At 41.4% G+C, this 23317-nt stretch overlaps 1 protein-coding gene across 5 annotated transcripts in view; it reads right to left on the bottom strand.

Annotated features, from left to right (window-relative positions):
* LOC140190700 (coiled-coil domain-containing protein 157-like) overlaps window positions 1-23170 on the bottom strand; it is a 33341-nt gene extending 10171 nt beyond the window's left edge. Inside the window, exons 1-6 of one of the 5 annotated variants that reach the window (XM_072247513.1) lie at window positions 23150-23170; window positions 16112-16453; window positions 7728-7887; window positions 5080-5791; window positions 4712-4789; window positions 3186-3376 (exon numbers count right to left, since the gene is read on the bottom strand). In XM_072247513.1, coding sequence (XP_072103614.1) covers window positions 3186-3376; window positions 4712-4789; window positions 5080-5791; window positions 7728-7887; window positions 16112-16359 — 1389 coding nt within the window. In that variant the 5' untranslated portion in view covers window positions 16360-16453; window positions 23150-23170. Of the gene's footprint in view, window positions 1-3185; window positions 3377-4711; window positions 4790-5079; window positions 5792-7727; window positions 7888-15876; window positions 16454-22587 lie in introns of those variants that run through there. The other 4 variants (XM_072247511.1, XM_072247512.1, XM_072247514.1 and 1 more) reach the window with 4 other exon arrangements.
* Between the last annotated feature and the right edge of the window lie 147 nt (window positions 23171-23317).

Below are 23317 nucleotides of genomic sequence, written 5' to 3'. Positions count from 1 at the left end.
TTGATAAGCTGCTGTAGGCCATATATGTCTCAGAAGAACATAGGAGAAAAGGATCACTGCTATCCAACCAGTGGTCCATGAAATTTGCGCCAGGTCTGAGGTTCTGATTTTCATAAAATCAGTTCCTCAATCAACCAAAGGTTGTGCTGATGCATTGGGGACAATGATGAATTCCATCATTAATGTCTGCTTAGGAGCTGGTTCTCAACATGTGGGAAATGGTCCACATTTTCCAGGGTCTTATTGTGAATTTTTATAGAATCAGGGCATCATAGTGAGAGATTGGTAGAGGATCTTTGTCATGTGAATGCTGAATGTAAAGGCCCATCCTCATATATGCTGTAAACAAGTTGATGATGGATCAGAACTCAGCTCCTGAATATGTACAGTACATGTATCACCTTCATACTCTAATTTGATGGTTGAGGTTTAGGTATCATTGGCTCTATGTGTAATTGCCACAGGTTGACCAGTATCCCATTATTTCTAAAGATAAAACCTACTCCCACAAGAAGTTTGTCGGAGGTCAGGTGCACCGTCACAGTGATCAAGATTGAGAATAGTGTGGGAAAATGATGTGCTCCTGTTTGACACCAGTCTGCACTGAAATTAATTCAGCTGAGGTAGTGCCATGGTTAGTGAGGTTGAAGAATATCATGTATTTTTCTTAAAGGTGAATATTATGTTAACGATGCATCTGGATAGAGAGATCCCTACTGTGATGTGGGAAGCAGTGCTTTGTCCTCTGGGATTGGGTGGTTGAGGAAGATCCTGTTGTGATGAAAGAGGGTTACAAAAAGTACACATAGATTAAGATGTTAACTGTCCTGTGCTGGCACCAGTGGGATCAGCAGTTGATCTGCCACCTGTCTTCAGGAGAAAGAGAGATAAGGAAGACAACGGAGCAGCATTTGGAAATGTTAATGAAGAGATGAGAGAGTTTAACGGAAGGAGACACCGGTCTGAGAACTGTCAAGATCGGCTCCTTTTTGAAACCTGAACTGTTTGAAGAGTGATGGACAGGCAATACCCCAGCAGGGGGATAAAAAGGGACAGGTTCGCTAAGGCAGCACACACGACACCACGAGGTAACGAGACCCTGGAAGCGGTGCACCTCCCGCAAGTCGGTGGGAGTTTTTGGAGAGCTGGTCGCGGGACCAAGCCATAGACGCACAGGGTGGAAAGGTACGATCGGCGGGAACCTGGTGTGTGTCCGCCCTTGCCTGGGTGCCAGGTTCACTGCAGAGAACCGTATCTGAAACGGAGGGGTCACAGTCGGTGACCTCAGAAGACATTACAAAGGGCTCGCCTGAAAGCTGACTGTGAGGAATATCGAAGGTCTGTTTGGAATCCGATTTGAATATTCATTCGCTCTCTCTCTCTCCCACAGCGACGGCGATTACTGCGAACTGAACTAAACTGAACTCTGTCACTTTGAAACTGGTCATTTACCCCTAGACGACGATAGAGCGTGATTGATCCTATTATCCTAGTTCTGTGTACATGTGTGTTTATTCATTGCTAACCTGTTGCATTTATATCCTTACTATTAGAGTACTGTGTTGCTTATTACTTTAATAAAACTTTCTTAGTTCCAGTAATCCAGACTCCAACTGAGTGGTCCATTTCTGCTGGTTTGGCAACCCAGTTACGGGGTACGTAACACTGTCAATACATGAGATCACTTTTCATGTGGAAACAGCAGCAAGACCCCTTTAATAGTTAGCACAGTTAAATCAGTTTCCTTTCTTGAAGATGGTCGCGATACAGCAACTCCATGATATACCCTCTTCCCAGAAACGGAGAAGGAGATGGTGGGTTTCTGACTGAAACAGCTCACTGCTATGCTTTAAGATTTCAGCAGGATTCTGACTGCTTTGTCATTTTTTCAGCTGGAAAATGGCATACTTAACTTCTTTCTAGAAACAAATAGTAGCAACACAACTCAAATAAATTGCTGTGGGATGGAGTCCAAGGTGCTCATGTTAAGCAAAAAAGCTGTGGTTAAGGAACGCTGTAGTGTTCTTTACCAGGGGCATTGACTGACTTTCTGTTCTTTGTGAGTTCACCCTGCACTTGGCTGTCAGTGGTGAGGCCTGGGTGTTTGGACCATAGGTGACTTTTACAGTTCATTACAGATGTTAGTGATTTTCTGAGCCTTGGTGCTTCCTTCATCAACCACTCTTTCTTTAGTCCAAGGGTTTTCTGTCTGACTTCAGTCTTCAGGTTCTCATTGAGCTGTTTCTTTTCCTTTTAATAAAGATGGAGCTTCCAATCCAGAAAAAAAAGGAATCATCTTCTTGTCATTCTCACCAAACCAGTCCTTGCTCTTTTGGATAGGGAAGCCGAGAGTCACTTCACAGGTGCCATTCATGGTGAAGCCCATGATCCGTGGACATTCGGACATGACTCCGATGGGCTGGGATTTAAAGGGTAGGTTGCTGCAATGATGCAACAGCCACCATGATCTAGCACGAGCATTTTACATTTTAATACATTATTAATGATATCTCTCAGATACAAATATGATTAATACAGGTGAAAATTATCTCTAACATATTTTAAAATAAGTGCTATCCATGACTCTCAATAAACCTGATTTTAATATAACTGAAAATAACTTTTTAAAAACTTAAACGTTATCTTAGAATACATTTGTAAATTAAAAATAAAAGTAATTTAGAACACTTCAATGTCAATATCCTTGCTCCCAAAAGTTCCAGTTTGATTTTGGAACCTCCTTAAAGGCCCAAAAATGAACCCAAGAACCCAGATAATGATTGATTCACACTGAAAATAGTGGTAGCTTCTAATAATGATTACATTTTTGTTTGCTAACATTGTTTTTTATTATTTAGTGCACGGAATATATAACTTTGTTTACAAATGTTTGACTTAACTTTCTTGAATCTTCAATTTACAAACTTCTTCTTTGCAATAAATAGCATGCCACTCTGTGTGTAGGAATACACTGTATAAGACTAGTCTGTTTGTAACCTTTTACTAAATTAAGTGTTACAGGAATGTAATCTGTGTAGATCAAGTGATGTACCCATGTGTACAATTCTGGGATCGTTTACATAGGTTCTTCAAATATCAGAAAATGATGCCAAAGAATAATCAAGAAAATGGAGCAGAAACTCAAAGTAATCACAAAGTATTGTGCTTTTTATATTCCCATTTACCTCTTCATGTCTCAGCATGTTGTTAATTTTCATTTTTTCCTTTTCCAGTTCTTTGTTAATCATCTTAAACTGCTCCGTTGTCCTCTCTAATTGATTAGTTGTTAGTCTAAGTTGTTCTTCAAGAGCCAGCACCTCACTTCTATATGCCATCTTGGTTCTCATTTCTTCCAGCAAACTCTGCTTAGCGTCCTCTGTCCAGGAATAACAGCCAAAGTAAGAATAATTCCTCCTGTATTCCTCAGAGCTCAGTATTACTGAATACATTCTTGGCATAAGTAACTAAACGCTTGATCTCAGACAGTATTATAGGCACATAATACAGGTTACATCTAAGATGATACCATATTTAGCAGTGTAAATGCAAGGAACTGGTACATAGACGCCAGTATTCCCCGACTACAAATTAAAAGGCACATTATAAATATTGTTAACTATTAGACAGTTTGTTCCAGAGAGGAATGATGGATCTTATTTAAAAGCATTTTTATAAGCTTCTAATCATTTTTGGAGTACGGGGATCTCTAATCAAGATTAGGAACCAGCGTAAGTTTCTATCAATGATGATAAGGTATCAAATTTTTAAGAGACATTGATTCTTAATATTGTCCTGTTTTACAAATATCCCAAGTGCTTCTTTAAGTCTGTTTCCTGCATTAATTAGGAAAGCCATATTCCTTGGGTTTATTTAAGAAAAACATTTCCCCTTGATTACCTTTTAACATTTTTGCTGTTTATAGTCTTCAGGCATAGCCTCTAGAGCGTGTTTATAAGGAGTTAAATTGTAAAGTTATCCTCACGTTTCTGGCCAAACATAATCCACAACATAAATCACCTTATGTACAGGCACTCCTGTACCTGGTGTCACTTTAAGCACATTCAATCTATATATATATATATATATATATATATATATATATACACACACTATCTTACGTATTTATATTTATTGTGTTTTTATTATTGTGTTCTTTATCTTATTGTGTGTTTTAATTTGTGGTGCACTGGATAATGGAGTAACAATTATTTCATTTTCTTTTACACTTGTATACTGGAAATGGCATTAAGTAATCTTGAATATGTGTACTGGACTTTGTAAGCATTGGGTCTGTTGCCAATCACTGCAGGTCAATCAGAATATCATCAGATAATGTCCATAATCATATGGTGATTCAGATTTTCTGTTTTGGAGACGTGGGCTTTGAAAGTAGTGCAGGCATTACTAAATGATGCCCACTGGTATTTCATTAGATATGCTGCCATCTGCTTGATTTTAAAGCTACGTAGGTGGTAACTAGTTGTACAGAAAATTATGGAGCACAGGTGAGCTAATGGTGAAAATCAGATGATATCAAAGCAGCACTGAGGGAATGAGAGACCTGATCACCAGGTATGCACTGATGATCGGGTCCAAACACACACATCCCACAAAATCTGATAAATCAAGATTTTTTTTCTTAAATTTCACTCATAGCTGCTTCCTCCCTAAAGAATCAAAAAATACGAGGACTGGTACTTTGCAGACTTACCAAGCTCTCTAATGAGCACGTGTTGTGCCTGGATTTCCTCCTTTAGAACTGATAACTTTTCTTCCAATGTAGCATTTCCTAAAACAAACCTGTAGAATTAACATCAGGGAATCTAAAGACAATAGTTCATAGATTTACAACCTACTAGACATAAATTATTGAATACCAGACTACGAAGGGAAGCAACCTGTTTTTTACTGTGGGAGCAGCAAGCAAAGTGGTTTTAAAATGACAGTATTGCTTGAAATAAAGTGGATTTGCCCAATGCATTAAGTTGAATAAAGATTAATGCCAAATGATTTCCACATTATTTAAAATATATATTCTATTTTCTCACCATCCAGTAAATATGTCAAATCTTGGTTTACCTTTTCTGAGTGTCTCTTTATCTTTCTCGAGTTTTGCGACTGTCTCAGAGTTGTTCTTTTTAATCTCCTCTATTTGGTTGTTAAACTCTTTTATCTTCAAGAGCTGCTGCTCTTTCTCCTTTTCAAGTTCTTTATTAAAATTATCTACTTTCTTCTTCATTTTGTTTTGCTGCTCTTCGGTGGCTTGTAGCTCAGCCTTTAGTGGGTTAATGCTGTTCATGAGTTCAGTGAGATGTTTGTTGATTCGTGCTAAGTCTTTGTTCTGCTCAGAGGCCCAGTAAGCCACGTCAGTTGCTGTCATTATTCCATCCCCAAGGGTTTCCTTCACCACATCCTGAAACCTGCTTATAGCAGATGGAATATTCTGGTTATGGCAAATAGTGATAATGGAATTGCTGACATTTTTAAGGGTTGCTTGTGTGCGGGCACAGGCATCACATGGTACCAAGGCTGATTCCACTGTCTGTGAGCCAATGCTTCGAGTGTCCGTGGCTATACCTGGTACAGAATTCCTTGGAGTTCCACTTAGTGCAGAATGAAGGGTAGGTGTAGCAGACATCGGCACCTGTGTCATCACAGCAGATTTCATGCTGCTGGTGGTGGAAGATGAACCGGGAGATACAGGTGAACAACTCTTCAACCTTTCAATCTCTGCCTTGGAGTTCATTAAATCACTTTGTAGTTTAGCAATGTCATCCACCATTAACTTTTTCTATTAATAGAAGGCATGATTCATCAGATTTAGAGGCAGGTGCAGTACATCCTATTCAAATTCAACTATAACAAATGCATAATATAGTACTTTGGCAAGGTGGGTAATGTTTCACTATTTATGTAAAAATAACGCAAGACTAGCCCTTCACAATTCTTTAGCCAGTAGGATGGTCTAGTAACAGTACTTTTGTGTGTTGTTGTGAAGTCTGCCACATAACCCCACCTTGGTAATTCCACTCTGAATAAAAATCTTGACTGATACTCTTACCATTTCCAATTCTCACATCAGATAAGTGCAATTCTTCCCAAACGAGATGCTATCAAAATAAGTGGTTACACCATCAGCATAGCCTAAGAGAAACAGTGTAAACTTGATTTTATTTGCAGATTGGGAAGACTTGTATCTGCTGGAAATTGATGTAAATGTGGGAAATTGCAAATCAGTTTCTAATCAGAGGTATGTTGTCTGCATGGATTACCAAGAATTTTGGAGAGCTATGTGGTTAAACTCTAGATATTTCACATAAATTAATCTGTCATGGTGCGCAATTGAGATGCTGCAGTTTTAGGGTGATGTCTTTCTACTAAAATGTTAAAAGGAATCCTTAAGTGTCTCCCTTATAAAAGATTTCATGGCATTGTTTCAAAGAAGAGCAGAGGGTGTTTCCCCTGTGCCCTGTCTATATGATATTTATTTCTTAACCAAATTCTCCATTACACCAAATGTATTTGTATCATGTCACTACATGGTCACTATACTTTACAAGGCTGCAAAGAATTTTGAGATACCAAAAGTGCTAAATAAATACGTTTTTATTTCCTTTTTACTGCATTGTCGAAAACAGCTACAAATTTCTGCAGATCCTTGTAAGTGGAACAAGTGCTACACATGCCCTTACACTTCCTCCCTCACCACCATTCAGGGCCCCAGACAGTCCTTCCAGGTGAGGCAACACTTCACCTGTGAGTCGGCTGGGGTGATATACTGCGTCCAGTACTCCCGGTGTGGCCTTCTATATATTGGCGAGACCCGACGCAGGCTGGTTGATCATTTCGCTGAACACCTACGCTTTGTCTGCCAAAGAAAGCAAGATCTCCCAGTGGCCACACATTTTAATTCCACATCCCATTCCCATTCTGATATGTCTATCCACGGCCTCCTCTACTGTAAAGATCAAGCTGCACTCAGGTTGGAGGAACAACACTTTATATTCCGTCTGGGTAGCCTCCAACCTGATGGCATGAACATTGACTTCTCTAACTTCTGTTAATGCCCCTCCTCCCCTTCACACCCCATCCCTTATTTATTTATTTAATATATATACTTTTCCCCCTTTTTTTTCTCCCTCTTTTTTCTCCCTCTGTCCCTCTCACTATAACTCCTTGCCTGCGCTCCACCCTCTGGGCTCCCTTCCCCTCTTCTCTCTCTCCCCAGGCTTCCCGTCCCATGATCCTCTCCCTTCTCCAGTCTGGTATCCCTTTTGCCAATCACCTGTCCAGCTCTTGGCTCTATCCCTCCCCCTCCTGTCTTCTCCTATCATTTTGGATCTCCCCCTCCCCCTCCCACTTTCAAATCTCTTACTATCTCTTCTTTCAGTTAGTCCTGACGAAGGGTCCCGGCCCAAAACGTCGACTGTACCTCTTCCTAGGGATGCTGCCTGGCCTGCTGCTTTCCACCAGCATATTTTGTGTGTGTTGTCTGCAGATTTTCTCTTGTTTGTGATTCAACAACCTAGGTACTTTGACCTTAAAACTGTACCTTTCAGAAGAGGTTAATGTCAAGGAGAAACACAAAATGTTATGTTGGAATACTATACATTAAGAATTTCTATTTTCAGTTTGTATTCAATTTTCATCTTTAGAGTTTATGAATTAAATGCAAAGGAGTTTTACAAATATTGTAACAATGAATCCTAAGTTATCTCAGTGCTTACCTGCTGGTAGAAGGAAGCAAGTTTAAGCATGCTGTTCCAATACTTTCTTACTACCAGGCCCACAGACATAGACGGACCAACTGACTTGGAAACAGGGATAGTCTGATCCTTTATTAAAACATCAACATAGTGTGTGAAACTCTGAAGCAATAGCACCAGCCTAGAAAATGAAGTACAATTATATTAGTATCCATTCTAATATAATTTTATTTCAGCATAAGTTTGTTTGATTAAGCCAGCTATATGCAAATAATGCTAAGTTGTAGAGTGTTGTTACATTTATGAACAAGGGTAACTAAAAATATGTCACAAAATAATTTTTTTTGGTTAATGGCTTGGAAAAATGATGGCATGTTGATTACTGTTTTAAATAGGTGCTAGTATCTAATTAAACAAATTCATTCCAAGTTTTCTGCTTATCCTGTTGGTGAGTTTCCCTTATCTGTCATATGTTTGAAAATTCCTACTACAAAAGGCAAATGATCAGAATCATTTGAATATTTCATGTGAAGTAGTGCTAGCAGCTAAGTCTTTTTAAGGATTTGAGGATCATGTCCATTTAGATTCGTTTTAAGAAATCTCTAAAGGGGAGGGATGTCTAGATGGTAAACTTTCATTACAAATCTAATTATTGGGAACTACTGGGTCAAGTGCCTCTGGGGATGTCAAGAATGGCAACTAGTTCCACCAAATTTTGAATGGCTTCATTGGGAAAGAGAAAGCATGTTCAGATTGATCTGATAGCGATTTCAGAGAATAATGTTATATATCAAAGTCTGCAAACCCAAAATGTTAAGCAAGTTTAAATATGATACTGACCTTCGTCCTCCTTTACTTCCATGCAGTACCAGATCATCCCACTCCAAACTGCTTTCAGACTTTTTGAATGTTCTTATCAGTTTAATTTATTATTGAGTGCAGGAATTTTAGATATTTAATGCTAACTTTGCATGCTACCAGTGGTTTCTATAATTGTTTGCTCAATTTCTCTGAAACTAGTGAGTATAATCACATGTAGAGGGGACAGAAATCTTATCCAAGTAGAAAGTGCTTATCAAAGTTCAAAGTAAATTTATTATCAAAGTATGAATATGCCACCATATACTACCATGATATTTATTTTCTTGCAGGCATTCACAGTAGATGCAAAGAAACGCTATAGAATCAATGAAAACCGCCAAATGACAAAGATGTGCATAATAAGGCGATTACAAAAAATAATTAAAAATAAATAAATAACAAGTAATACTGAGACCATGAAAGGGAGTCCACAGGTTGTGGAATCAGTTCATTGTTGAGGAGAGTGAAGTTATCCACACTGGTTCAGGTTGAAGGGTGATTAAGGCTCCTGTACCTCCTTCCCAATAGCAGCAGTGAGAAGAGACCATGCCTTCGATGGTGGTGATCCTTGATGATGGATGCTGCTTTCCTGTGGCAGCACTCCCTGTAGATGTGGGAGGGCTTTTCCTGTGATGGACAGGGCTGACTGTATTCACAACTTTGTATAGGCTTCCCTGTTCATTGGTGCTTACTTAGAAGAATTCTCACCAGATTGATTTTAAGATTCCTGTGCAATGTGATTATTTCCAAGCCATAAAATTACCTGGAAATGCTATTTTTATTGGTTTAGTCTGCTTTTGTACATTTTACTGCGAAATCTGTTTCAAATATTTACTTCTCAGACACATTGGAAATTTTGAGAATCTGAAACGTAAGCAAGAATTCTGGAAACACATTTAACGATCCTGTCAGCAGTGAGTGTTGCCAGGTCTCAGGAGAAGAAAAAGCAGCACACCTGTTGAAATCAGGCCTCAGTCAGCACCTTGACTTCAGATGCTCCAGAATTTAAGCCAATGTTTTCCTGACAATGTACCTGAAACTTTTTCTCTTTAATTAAAAATGTTCAGTTGGAAGGCAAACCAGCTGAGTGACTGGAGCAGCACTGTATCACAGCAAAGCTGCTTCACAGCTGAACAGGTGAGAAGACAGCTGAAACGTCTCAACCCAAGCAAGGCTGCAGGACCGGATGGTGTCAGTACCAGGGTGCTCAAAGCCTGTGCCCCACAGCTATGTGGAGTACTTCGCTATGTATTCAACCTGAGCCTGAGGCTCCGGAGGGTTCCTGTGCTGTGGAAGACGTTCTGCCTCGTCCCTGTGCCGAAGACGCCGCACCCCAGCGGCCTCAATGACTACAGACCAGTGGCATTGACCTCCCACAACATGAAGACCCTGGAGAGACTTGTTCTGGAGCTGCTCCGACCTATGGTCAGGCCACACTTAGATCCCCTCCAGTTCGCCTACCAGCCCCGACTAGGAGTTGAGGATGCCATCGTCTACCTGCTGAACCGTGTCTACGCCCACCTGGACAAGACAGCGAGCATTGTGAGGGTCATGTTTTTTGACTTCTCCAGTGCGTACAACACCATCTGCCCTGCTCTGCTGGGGGAGAAGCTGACAGCGATGCAGGTGGGTGCTTCCCTGGTGTCATGGATTCTTGACTACCTGACTGGCAGACCACAGTACGTGTGCTTGCAACACTGTGTGTCCGACAGAGTGATCAGCAGCACTGGGGCTCCACAGGGGACTGTCTTGTCTCCCTTCTCTTCACCATTTACACCTTGGACTTCAACTACTGCACAGAGTCTTGTCATCTTCAGAAGTTTTCTGATGACTCTGCCATAGTTGGATGCATCAGCAGGGGAGATAAGGCTGAGTACAGGGCTACGGTAGGAAACTTTGTCACATGGTGTGAGCAGAATTATCTGCAGCTTAATGTGAAAAAGACTAAGGAGATGGTGGTAGACCTGAGGAGAGCTAAGGTACTGGTGACCCCTGTTTCCATCCAGGGGGTCAGTGTGGACATGGTGGAAGATTACAAATACCTGGGGATACGAATTGACAATCAACTGGACTGGTCAAAGAGCACTGAGGCTGCCTACAAGAAGGGTCAGTGCCGTCTCCATTCCCTGAGGAGACTGAGGTCCTTTAACATCTTCTGGACGATGCTGAGGATGTTCTACGAGTCTGTGGTGGCCAGTGCTATCATGTTTGCTCTTGTGTGCTGGGGCAGCAGGCTGAGGGTAGCAGACACCAACAGAATCAACAAATTCATTCGTAAGGCCAGTGATGTTGTGGGGATGGAACTGGACTCTCTGACGGTGGTGTCTGAAAAGAGGATGCTGTCCAAGTTGCATGCCATCTTGGTCAATGTCTCCCATCCACTACATAATGTACTGGGTGGACACAGGAGTACATTCAGCCAGAGACTTATTCCACCGAGATGCAGCACAGAGTGTCATAGGAAGTCATTCCTGCCTGTGGCCATCAAACTTTACAACTCCTCCCTTGGAGGGTCAGACACCCTGAGCCAATAGGCTGGTCCTGGACTTATTTCCTGGCATAATTTACATATTACCATTTAATTATTTATGGTTTTATTACTATTTAATTATCTATGCTGCAACTGTAACAAAAACCAATTTCCCCCGGGATCAATAAAGTATGACTATGACTATGACTGTGACTAAGTTGAAGTCAGTTATTAAAAAAAAACTGTTAACAAACTTACGAATTTAAAGAAATGTATTTCTCAAAATATCTGAAGTGATTTTTCCCTTTCAAAATAAAAAAAACTATGGGCACTATAGTAATGTAGCAGTTAGTGTGACACTATTACAGCTCAAGTCATTCTGGATTTCATTTCTGGCACTGTTCTGTAAGCTGTCTATGTACATCCTCTCCCTGGAATGTGTGGGTTTTCTCCAGGTCCTCATATTTCTTCCCACAATCCAAAGACTACTGGGTAGATTAATTAGTCATTGTAAAATACCTGTGATTAGGTTAGGGTTAATTGGGGTTGAGATAGCTGGGGCAGCGTGACTCAAGAGGGCCAGAAGGGCCTATTCTGTGCTGTTTCGCTAAATAAAAGACATAAGTAAAATAAAAGTCGCAGTATCATTGAAGCAAATTTTAAATGAATATGGAAGCTGTGACCTGGGGAAAAGAACATAAGAAGTAGAAGATGGAACACACCATTTGACCCTTGATTGCCTATTCTGTCATTCAGTGAGAAATATGTGATAAGAGGAGGGGAGGGAACGTCGACTCAGATCATGAGAGAGAGGCTTGCATTGGGCATTTTCATGCCTTACAAGGCGTAGATTGGAAGTCTGTGTGGGGCGCCACTCCTCACACAGACTAGAGCAATGTGTGGTTAAGTGCCTTGCTGAAGGACACAAACACGCTGCCACAGCTGAGGCTCGAACTAGCGATCTTGAGGTAACTAGACGAACTCCTTAACCACTTGGCCACATGATAAACTGGAAGATAAAAGAGATGGGATGATGAGGCAAGGAAAGTGAGGAAGGCAAACAAATTAAAGATGCATCAGGAAGTGTGAATCATTACTGGACTGGCACTATTCTTTGAGTTTCATTGAAAACGTGTGAAAACTTAATGATAGAGATGAAGGAGCTGGTGAATTAAAATGTTAAGGGATTGGTAGCTTGGGAACCAAATAGAAGTGCAAAATGATTGCCTATGTTTCTTTGGTCTTCTCACCGAGGAGGAAACCATATCATGAACATTAAATAGAACAGTGGTACACAATATACAGACAGGGAGTTGGATCCAACTACACACATTTATGGCCTGTCCCTGTCCAATACTCCCTTTTGCAGTTATCAATATAGTACTGGCAGTTTGGTTCCTGAAGCCAGCCCGTGATTGGCGAGGCCCAGTGCAGGAAACTGTTTTTATACTAAAAATAACAAGGTTCCCCAGCTTGGCAACAGTCAAAAAACTCTGACTACACATCTGACTGCAAATGTCTGTGCGATTCAAAGACAATCAAGAGTAATAAAATATTTAAATGTAAAACATTTACGAGAAAGAGTTATGTAATACCTGGAATTTACCCCATCACTTGGAACCATCTCTCCCCATTGAAATAAATTAAGTCAGGTTCAGAGAGTAAATTTCTCAGTTAAAGCAAAAAGAATCAAAACACTGTTGTCAATTCAACCTAAACATAACTGTTTCCCTTCCCGCAGATGTAGCCTGATCTGCGGAGTATTTCCAGCATTTTTTGTTTAAACTTCGAGCATCAGCAGTTTTTAAAGCACATGTATGTGCACTTCTGGAACAGAGTACATTAAAGTTTCATCTGGAAGGGGAACTTTGGGCTCACGATAGTAAGAAAAGAGGACGTGAAAGTGTGGATGTCTGATCTCCTACCTCTGTGTGGATGAGTATCAAGAGAAATGGAGTGGGCATTGGGAGTGCTGGATGAGTGGCCGAGATGTTTGTTGTGCAGAGAATGCTAGGAGGGGAAGAGAGAAGATTTCGTGCTTATGCAGAAATATTGGAGAATATTCTGTTGAATTTTGAAACTGGGAGCAGAGAAGGGTCAGAGGTAGTTGTAGCTGGTATTGCAAGGTTAGGGTAGGGTAGGGCAGGAAGGGGTGAATAAAACTGCAGTGAGGCAGAAAATGGTGCCCTTCTTAAATCTGGCCATTGATCTGAAACGTTAGTACTATTACTCATTCCAACATGTTGTTTATTTTTTTAGCATTTTCAGTTTCTAATCTATCTTTCAGAACCATAATATTATTAATCTATCAGGTACTCTTGGAAAGTAAGACACCGGACCCTACTTATTTTGCAACCCAAGCCATTTTCAAACTGCAGCAGTGACATCTGCTGGTGAGAAAGCACATTAAAATTTTATTCAGCAAAATGTATTGGTGATATAAACAAAATCAGGTTTATTAACATTGACATATGTTATGGAATATGGTAACATATAATTCAAAAGTATTTTAAATTCAATAGATATTCTTGATAGACGCATGAACATGCAGAAAATGGAAGGATATGCACATTGTGTAGGCAGAAGGCATTAGTTTAGTAGGGCATTTGATTATTTATTTAATTAGTTCAGCACTGCATTGTGGATCGAAGGGCATGTTTCTGTGCTGTACTGTTCTACATTCCATTTCATAAACATTTCATATTGGTGAAATGTATATAAAACATGAATAAAAGAGCTGAAGAATTGAAAGTGGGTTTCTAAATGTAGATATCGTAGAAGCTGAAGAGAAATATTAATGGAGTGGAACTTAGAGACTCAGGTTATGAGAGCATCTTGGTCATTTAAGGTTGATTTGAAAGAATCCTTCACATTATTATTCGCCAGTGTTGTATGATCAAAGGGTACAGGCTGAAATATAGATACAGAATCAATAATCGCAGGAAATATTCAGCAATGTTTCAGATTAATGTCAGTTTTCTGCTTTTTTAAACTGCAAATTAGGTCTAAATGTATTTAGAGAAATAGGCTGGGATAGATATGGTGCACTGAAGTTGTTGACAATTAGGTCCCTGTATATGACTATACTGAACTCCACCATGGACGATCCCTAGCCCAACTGCAGAAGGAGGAGGGTTAGGCACGGAGCTAGCAACCCATTCCGTGAAAACTTAGAGATGCGGAAATGCCAACAAAAGCTCTGAAGGAGAGAAAGGATCTTCGCCTAGAAGACATATGATACGCTACACCTGGGGAAGGTTGAAAGACTGACCCAGGACCGAGGATTCTGGTGAGCTGCTGTCAGCAGCCTGTGCCCCAGTAGGGGTGATGAGCTTAAGAAGAATATGAGTATATTGAGCAAAGAAACCTATTAAGGGCTTGCATGATAGAAGGGCTGGACTTCTATTCAGTGCTGAATTGCTTACCAGCATTCTTTGGGGCCAAAATGGAGACATGATGTTTGTGCATGAAAAAGTTAAGGAAGAGGTCAATAATTTAATTGAAAAAAAAACTCTTGACATTAAAGGAATGCTGGTAAGCAATTCAGCACTATTAGCCGAAGCCAAGGCAGAAATGGTGAAGCTGCAGAGAAGGTGATAGACAGAATAAATGTTTTGAATGTGAATTTGTCATTGAATAGTAAAACTCAGTAAAAGATTTTGGAAGGAGCTAAATTATGTCACTTTAGTCTTCCCAATTTTCTCTCATCCATAATAAAAACATGCTGGAATCACTCAGTAAGTCAGGCTCACCACCTTCTCTGCAACTTAAAACGTATTTTTCCCTTTCTCAATTCTGATGAAGAATCTTTAATCTGTTTCTCTTTTCAGAGTTGCTGCTTGACCTACTGAGCATAGCTGGCATTTTCTGTTTTAATTTCACATCTCAGGCATCTGCTTTTTTTTTGGTTTTCATTTACTTTCTTATCCATTATTTGAACGACATTGTTATAAAGGCACGTACTTGCTCATTATGTGCTGTATTGTATGACAAGAATTTTACTGGCAAATTTTTCTACAGAAGTGGTTTGCCATTGCCTTCCTCTGGGCAATGTCTTTACAAGATGGGTGACCCCAGCCATTATCAATCCTCTTCAGAGATTGTCTGCCTGGTGTCAGTGGTCACATAATCAGGACTTGTGATCTGCACCAGCTACTTATATGACCACCTGCTCCCATGGCTTCATGTGACCCCGATTCTGTGGGGGGGGGGAATAAGCCCACACCTTGCCCAAGGGTGACTTGCAGAAGGAAGGGGCACCTTAGACCCCCTTTGGTAGAGACAAATCTCCACCCCAGCGCCCAAAAGGTATGTAATAGAGATGCTAGAATTTTTTTTAGTTGAATGCCATCTTTTATTTTCTTAGTTACACAAGGCTGTTCTCTCCACCCTTGCTTTTTTTTAAAGTTTTCAAATGTTTTTTATTGTGAAGCAACATCAGCTTAACCACAACTGACAATGTCCTAAAGTACAATGCTTCTTTTTTTCTTTTCTTTCTTATAACAAACATAATGAAAGTCAAATGAACATATGTAAACAAGCAAAAAGAAAAGGAAACCCTACCACCCCGTCTCCTTTCCCCTTCCCAGCCCTCCCCTCCCCTCACCCCTCCCGTATGTGCCGTTTAGGTCCTACCGCCCCCCCCCCCCACACTTAGTTCAGCTGTCGGTCCCTTCTAAATACAACAGTAATGGTTGCCAGATTTTTTCAATTTCCTTGAGTCTGTGAGATGCTAGAATTTTAAGAGAACAATTTTAATGATAGATGAAATTTACAAAATAGCTTAAATGCTTTTTAAATATATTGCTTTTATTAGGGAACTATAAAGCAAATCTCCATTTGAAAATAAACTGTTACTGGAGACCAGAGCTAAAGAAATAGCTCTAGAACTTTGATATGTCATTGAGTACAACCTTATTTCATGAAAAATAGAAGTAACTTCTTGCAAAGCAAAGGCATGATGTGGGCATGAAATAAGTCCTTAAAGAATAGTCACTGTGTGTACATTGGTCAGAATTCCATTGAAACCCAGTGCATTCTGAAGAGAAAAGCCAAAGAACAGATTGTATTTTACCTGTCAATCACTAGTTCAAACAGCACAACATGAGAATGCTGTGTGAATTCTGGGTCATCTTCCATATAATCAAAACGCTCCAATAAGGTAACAAGATCCAAATCACATGAAGTTTTGTCTGGAAATTTCCATGATGGATAACGAACTGCACCAACCCGTGAAAACACATCTACGATTACTCCTTGTAGGTCTGTGACATCCTTGCGCAGACCATCCAAACAGTTTTGACTTCCTAGAAGTAGTGTCATTTTAAATATTCTCTGACACACTATTTCACCACAAACTTAGATTATTTAGTCATAAAGGAACTCTTTATGCAGCAGTTGAACAAGTACGATTAATCTGTACGAAATAGAAAATATTTTGAACAAGAACGTTACTTTCAGTAAAACAAGTTGGCATTTCAACAAAACAAGATCATACTTTTCTTATTTTCTCCTACACAATTTATGCACAAAAATTTAAGATATTTACAATAATTAAAATAATCTATGTTTTCTAAAAGGCTATTAGAATATGCCACAGTAAAAATAAAGGCAGTCCTTTAGGAGAGAGGAATGACTTGCTTCCTCTCCAGTTCTGTGGGTTCCATGGTGGCCGATGAGGCCAGTGTGAAACCTACAGGCTCTATTACACTGGGGTAGTGGGTCCACAATGGGACAGGGTGATTGGTCCTCAAATTAATATTTTCATATTTCCTTAATGCTATTTGGCCCTCACAGTACACCTGTCAGTCCCATTCCAACATTTATTTCCCTGAAATATCTTTTTTCACATCCCTGTCAACTCTTTCTAGTTTTCCTGACACCCACCTGCACTATAGACAATTTACAGTGGTCATATCTTTCAGATGTGGGAGAAAACCCAGACTACCTAGGGAACTCCATGCAGACAAAGAGTGTTCAAATTCTACACAGACAGTGGCAGAATCAAGCCCAGTTTACCGGAGCTGTGCAGCAGCAGCACTAGCTGAAGAGATGCTGCACTCTGTCTGCCACTTTTGCTGGACTTTTGGTACTTCCGACCCATGACTCTGAGAACCATTTCAAATGCACACTCACAATGCGCTGGAGGAACTCAGCAGGTCAGTCAGCATCAGTTGAAAAGAATAGTCGACGTTTCGGGCCGAAACCCTTCGTCAGAACTGAAAGAACAACTTTGGGGAGGGTTTGAAGAATGCTGGTAGTTGTAAAAAACAGTAATTTGAAAGACAAAGGGGTGGGGGAGGGGAAGCATGGAGGTGAATGGCAGGAGAACAATGCGAAGTAGTAGAAGGAGGCGGAACTATGAGGGAGGTGATGTGAAATAGGGATAGAGGAAAGGAGGGGGAGGGGATTATCGGAAGCTGGAGAATTCTATGTTCATACCAAGGGACTGGAGACTACCTAGACAGTATATGAGGTGTTGCTCCTCCAACCTGAGTTTAGCCTCATCATGGCAGTAGAGGAGGCCATGTATGGACATATCTGAATGGGAATGGGAAGCAGAGTTGAAGTGGGTGGCTACCGGGAGATCCTGTCTGTTGTGGCGGATGGAGTGGAGGTGCTCGACGAAGCGGTCCCCCAATCTGCTTCGGGTTTCACCCCCTTGGTATGAACATAGAATTCTCCAACTTCTGGTAATTCCCTCCCCCTCCCTTCCTCTATCCCTATTTCACATCACCTCCCTCATAGTTCCGCCTCCTTCTACTACTTCACATTGTTCTCCTGCCAATCACCTCCCTGCTTCCCCTCCCCTACCCCTTTGTCTTTCAAATTACTGTTTTTTTCAACTACCAGCATTCTTCAAACCCTCCCCAAAGTTCTTCTTTCAGTCCTGACGAAGGGTTTCGGCCCAAAGCGTCGACTAATCTTTTCAACTGATGCTGACTGACCTGCTGAGTTCCTCCAGCGCATTGTGAGTGCTCCTTTGACAACAGCATCTGCAGATTATTTTGTGTTTACCATTCCAAATGCTCCTTCTTCACTTGCATAGTTAAAGGGCAAAGATTGCCAGGGGCTATCAGAGATGTTACATTTTTAAAGGGTGTTTTGAGGACTTACTTCATGGAATCGGCTTCTTTACCTGATAATATCTTTCCAAGACTTAAAATATGCATGTAGTATACAACCCCAAGATTCATCTTCATCACAGACAGCCACAAAACAAAGAAGAACCACCGAACTCATTCAAAGAAAAGAAACATCAATCTCCCCCACTTGCAAAAACTTCATGTAAACAGCAACAAAAAAATGAGTGAAAACACAGGATATAAAACATATAATCAAAAGGCATATTTCAGTTCAGCTCAGTGTTCATTATCAGCAGGTAGACCAAATCAAAATCCAGGAAGCTAGAACACATCATAAATGTCCACAATCCACAAACTGTCGATTAAACCTTGTTCCAGCACCATCCTCCTCGAGGGAGAGAGATGATTTGAACACAACAACCTTCCCTCAGGAGCAGTGAGTGAGAGGGAACAAAGTTCAGAATAGAATCTCTGTATTGGGAGTCTGCTGTCAGCCATATGAGTGAAATGGACAAGGAAAAAGAGCTGATTGAATGTAATTAGGGTTTTGATGTGGTTAGGGCAGCAGTGAAGGTCCTCCGTCTCCGGCAGTGTTCAGGGCTTCCTTCATCGTATCAATAGCTTCCCCTTGGTTTTTAGTACTATCAGTCATGCAAGTACCCGGTGGAGATCCAGGAATACCACTACACTCAGGGGTAGTTGTTTCATTGCTGGTTTCCATAACTCCTGGTGTGGGGGCCTGCTGACTTGGATTTGCATCACCTAAGAGGAGGAGAAGATGGCAGTGCAACGACAGTGCACGCAGCCTCTCCGGTGATGAGTATCTGTTATCTGTCAGGTAGGGGACCGTGAACGATCCTGATTTGATGGAGACAGACGTGAGTGCACAGCAGAACATCTGGAAAACTTCTGAAATGCCCGCTTCGCTGCCGCTGCTACTGTATGGAAACCGGAATCTCCGGAGCAGAAGGCCCCGAAATCCTCGGCTTTGCTTGTTTCAGCAGCCGGGGAGAGGTTGAAGGCGCTCGGCAGAGGATGGCGCTCGGGAGGCTGTATTGGAGAGGCTGCTCAGAAGCTTGGAGTTTTCGGACGGATGGACTCAGTGTCAGCTGTGGTCGGCTGCTTCCAAGGCATCGGCAAGTTGACGGTGCCTGGAGGTTTATGGCAGGGAGTTTCTCCCTTTTGCCACCGCTATCAGGGACTCGGGAGTCGATCGACTCGGAACTTTTTTACTGTGCCTATGGTCTGTTCTTTATCAAATTATGGTATTGCTTTGCACTGCTGTAACTATATGTTATAATTATGTGGTTTTGTCAGTGTTAGTCTTTGGTCTGTTTTGTTTTCTGTGATATCACGCCGGAGAAACATTGCATCATTTCTTAATGCATGTATGCATTTCTAAATGACAATAAAAGAGGACTGAGTGTTCTCATAATCTAATCTAATGGTTTCTTTACAGCATCTTAAATTGGCTGCTGTAAGTTGCCCAATTCTCTGAAGCCGGAATCACCGCTGCCAGGCAGACCATGAATTTTTCCTCAGACGAATAAATGTTGTATTGATGTTCTGAAGACCATGGTGTATTTCATCACCAACATTTATCTTCACTGATATCTGATTGTCTTCCTACGGATCTTTATCGTGGGGGCAAATCATTTGAGGACCTCTACTTTTTGAGTATTGAGCATAAGACATATTTTTTCATATGCTTCAGTGTACAAACAGTGACAATGACTTAGAGCCCAACCTCCAAGTGCAGACAAACTCAAACACTATTTGCATTCCTCTAATGAGACTACCGAGAATGGGGTGATCCTGATTCTCGAGGAAAAGTAGCGCAAGTGAGCAATTTCCCATCAGTTGTTGAGATTAGTTCCATTCTAGCATGACGTTTGCTGGAAGAAAGGTGCAGCATTGTGGTGAGAAACATTGACAAAAGCGTTGGGCTGTTGATGCAGCCCTGCTTAATGTCTACTTGCACCAAGATTAGACCTGTTGTAGTCAGGGGCTCATGGCTTGTTCGCTATCATCAAGTACAGAATTAGGAAATGTCTGTGGGCAGCCAAATTTGAGGAGAATGATCCACGGTATTTCCTAATTAACGGAATGACAGATTTCGGTAAATTTGAAGAAATCCACATACTCTGGATGTTTTACTTCCTGCATTTCTCCTGGAGCTGTCATCTGATTAAGATCAAATGCAATGTGCCTCAAGATAGATGGAATCTACGTGAGATTAAGGTAGCAGCTCGTTAGTCACTGGGAGGATTTGTTCGAGAAGGACACTGGTAATGAAATTCCCAGTGGTATTATATTCATTGTAATAGTAGTGTTTCCAAAAGATGTCTGACAGAATTTTCTGCCCTCAAGAATATGGCTGGAACCTATGTTGAGCTTGGGGTTGGTAAGCCATTATGTATCCTCTGTATAGGGTGTCCTGGGAGGGGCAGCACCTCTGGTGAAGGGGCTTGTCGTGTCCATTCTAGGACAACTCACTCACCTTTGGGCTCCTCTCACCTCTCTCTCTCACCTGTGACTCCCAGTAGCAGGCGACAGCGACCACAGCCCAGTACACCACTTCAACAGATGGGCTTAATCAGGTGATGGTCACCAGCGGGCATGATACACCGGATAGGGACATGCCTGTCCTATCATGTGAAGTCAGCTCTGGCGGACTGGGAGGAGGAGATCAACAGTGAGATCCAACGGCCAACAACCCCTCCCCCAGCTCCCTCATGGTTCCGTCTCCTTCTTCTACTACCCATTGTCTTCAGGGCTATGACGTCAATGCTTCCCCTCCCCCACCCCATTGTCTTTCAAATTACTGGTCTTTCAACTGAAGCTACAAACATTCTTCAAATCCTTCCCCATCTTTCATTCTTCAGTCCTGACGAAGGGTTCCGGCCCGAAACGTCCACTCATCGTTTCTAACTGATGCTGCCCGACCTGCTGAGTTCACCCAGCACACTGAAAGTGTTGCTTTGATCACAGCATCTGCAGATTATTTTGTGTTTGTGAAGGCGGTTCTACAACGCTCCATGGAGAGCGAAGAGTGTGTCAAGGCACAGAAGTGGTCATGGCCATCTACTGCAACCAAGGAAGACCCCCAGTTTACGATGACTACTCATACTGCTGCATCCATACTTCCGAGATCAAGAAAGTGGAACTGCCCTAGTGCGATGGCTTTTCCATTTTAAAAACTCTCCCTCACAGGTCTCCAGTCATTGTTGGACATGGTGAACAACCAACATGTATCCTTTACACAGAGGGAGTTCATCTCAGCATCATTGCAGTAAATTTGTACTAAAATTACAATCATTTACGTGGTCCATAATTGGATAAAAATTTCCTCTAGAGAAAGATCTTATTTGTCACTTAATGCACTAAATGTTATGACACCCCTGCTCCGATCAAGTCCTAATTAAACCTGACTATTCTAAATTTATGAAACACAAGGCAGCTGTTTACTAGTCTTGAATGAGTTCATCGTTTCAAATAGCAATTTTTGTCAGTGTTGAAATTGATTATAAAAGGTGATTGGGACCACAAAGGGATCCCTGAAACCATATGGCAAGTTGGAGTTCAGGTAAAGCTCAATGGATGCAATTACCTCAGCTATCATAACAGTATCCATACCAAAATCAACAGTTCATATTGTCACGGAACACATTAAAAATAATCTGAACCTTTACCTCTAGTTTCATTGTTCAGTTTTACCAGATTTGTTAACAGAATATGGGTATGTGGAAATGCGAATCACCAATTACTACTTATACTGTATATGTAAATGAATTTGCTAGAACCCTCTATAAAATAATCGTCCAGCATAATTTTTTAACAGGATGCACACAACTCTGTCCGAAGTTGTAAACAAATAAAATTAGCAGCCTGGTCATAACTATGTTCCGTATTTCCAGTGGAATGAGACTAGAACATCACAATGAGCTGGTACTGATAGGATGGGTCAAATGGCCCCGATTCTGAAATCCATTCTACAAGTCTGTGAATAGTTAAGAGAGGTTATTAGATAAAGCTTCTACTCCTGGTTAGTATGCATGAACCTCCTACTTTCAAGTGTCTTCGGCTGGACGAGAATGAGGACAGGATTATGTTTGGCTGCAGAGCCGTTGTAATTAACTACGGAACACATTTTAAAAGGAAAGAAATGAGGTGGTGAGGGTTACATTACATTCCTGGTCTTCAGTTTTCCTCAGCGGGGTGTCATTATGCAAAAATACACTTTTATATTTCTGAGCACAAACAAGAGAAAATCTGCAGATGCTGGAAATCCAGGCAACACACACAAAATGCTGGAGGAACTCAGCAGGCCAGGCAGCATCTATGGAAAAGAGTACAGTCGACGTTTCGGGCCGAGACCCTTCTCTTTTCCATAAATGCTGCCTGGCCTGCTGAGTTCCTCCGGCATTTTGTGCGCGCTGCTTTATATTTCTGAGACAGGGATTACCTTCAGCAGCCATATCAAAACACTTGAAAGATACTACCATTAGGTTCTTCACAACATCTTCCAAATTGTTTGGAAGAACAAGTGAACCAATGTCCTCTCCGAGACCAAAATCCTTATTCAATTCAATCGGTTGCTTTAGGCAGATTAGGTTGTTTGCGTGCTCCAGATCAGACGTTTTATCTCGAGTTCTGCCACAGGGCGAGATTGCCAGGCCGAGGAAAAGACGGAAAGATGCGCTGGAAGTTTATTTGAAGAAATACAAGATTTTCATTCACTTCTGGGGATCTCTGACCCATGGCTGTTCACAGCTGCACCGGGAGCACACTGAAGCCCTGCAGAAGCAGCGCACCAAATTTACACGGGCCGCCTGACATCTGCTGCTTCAGGCGTGAAAGATCCTCATCGACCCGCAAAAACCAGAGTGTCGGCAAGTCATCCTCGACTCAGAGGAACTGATCAAGGAGAATAAAACATGTTCTTCCCTCCAAATTAACGAAGCACTCAACTGCCCGGCTCCTATTAGGCGACCGTTCAATAATTATCGGGACCGTTCGATACCTACGACAAACCGTTCTTTGGCCTCGATGTTTGAGGCGCGTTGTCATGGAAGCACGCAAGCGTGTAATACGAGATGACGTATACTCGGTGCGTTTATCGTCCGGGTTGTACCATTGAAACCTATGATACACTTGGAAAGGTGGGGATAATTATTTCAAACCCTAATTTGTAG

The sequence above is a fragment of the Mobula birostris genome, chromosome 31 (genome assembly GCF_030028105.1).
Source record: "Mobula birostris isolate sMobBir1 chromosome 31, sMobBir1.hap1, whole genome shotgun sequence".
Classification (NCBI taxonomy): Eukaryota; Metazoa; Chordata; class Chondrichthyes; order Myliobatiformes; family Myliobatidae; genus Mobula; species Mobula birostris.
This window is presented reverse-complemented; position numbering and strand designations above follow the sequence as displayed.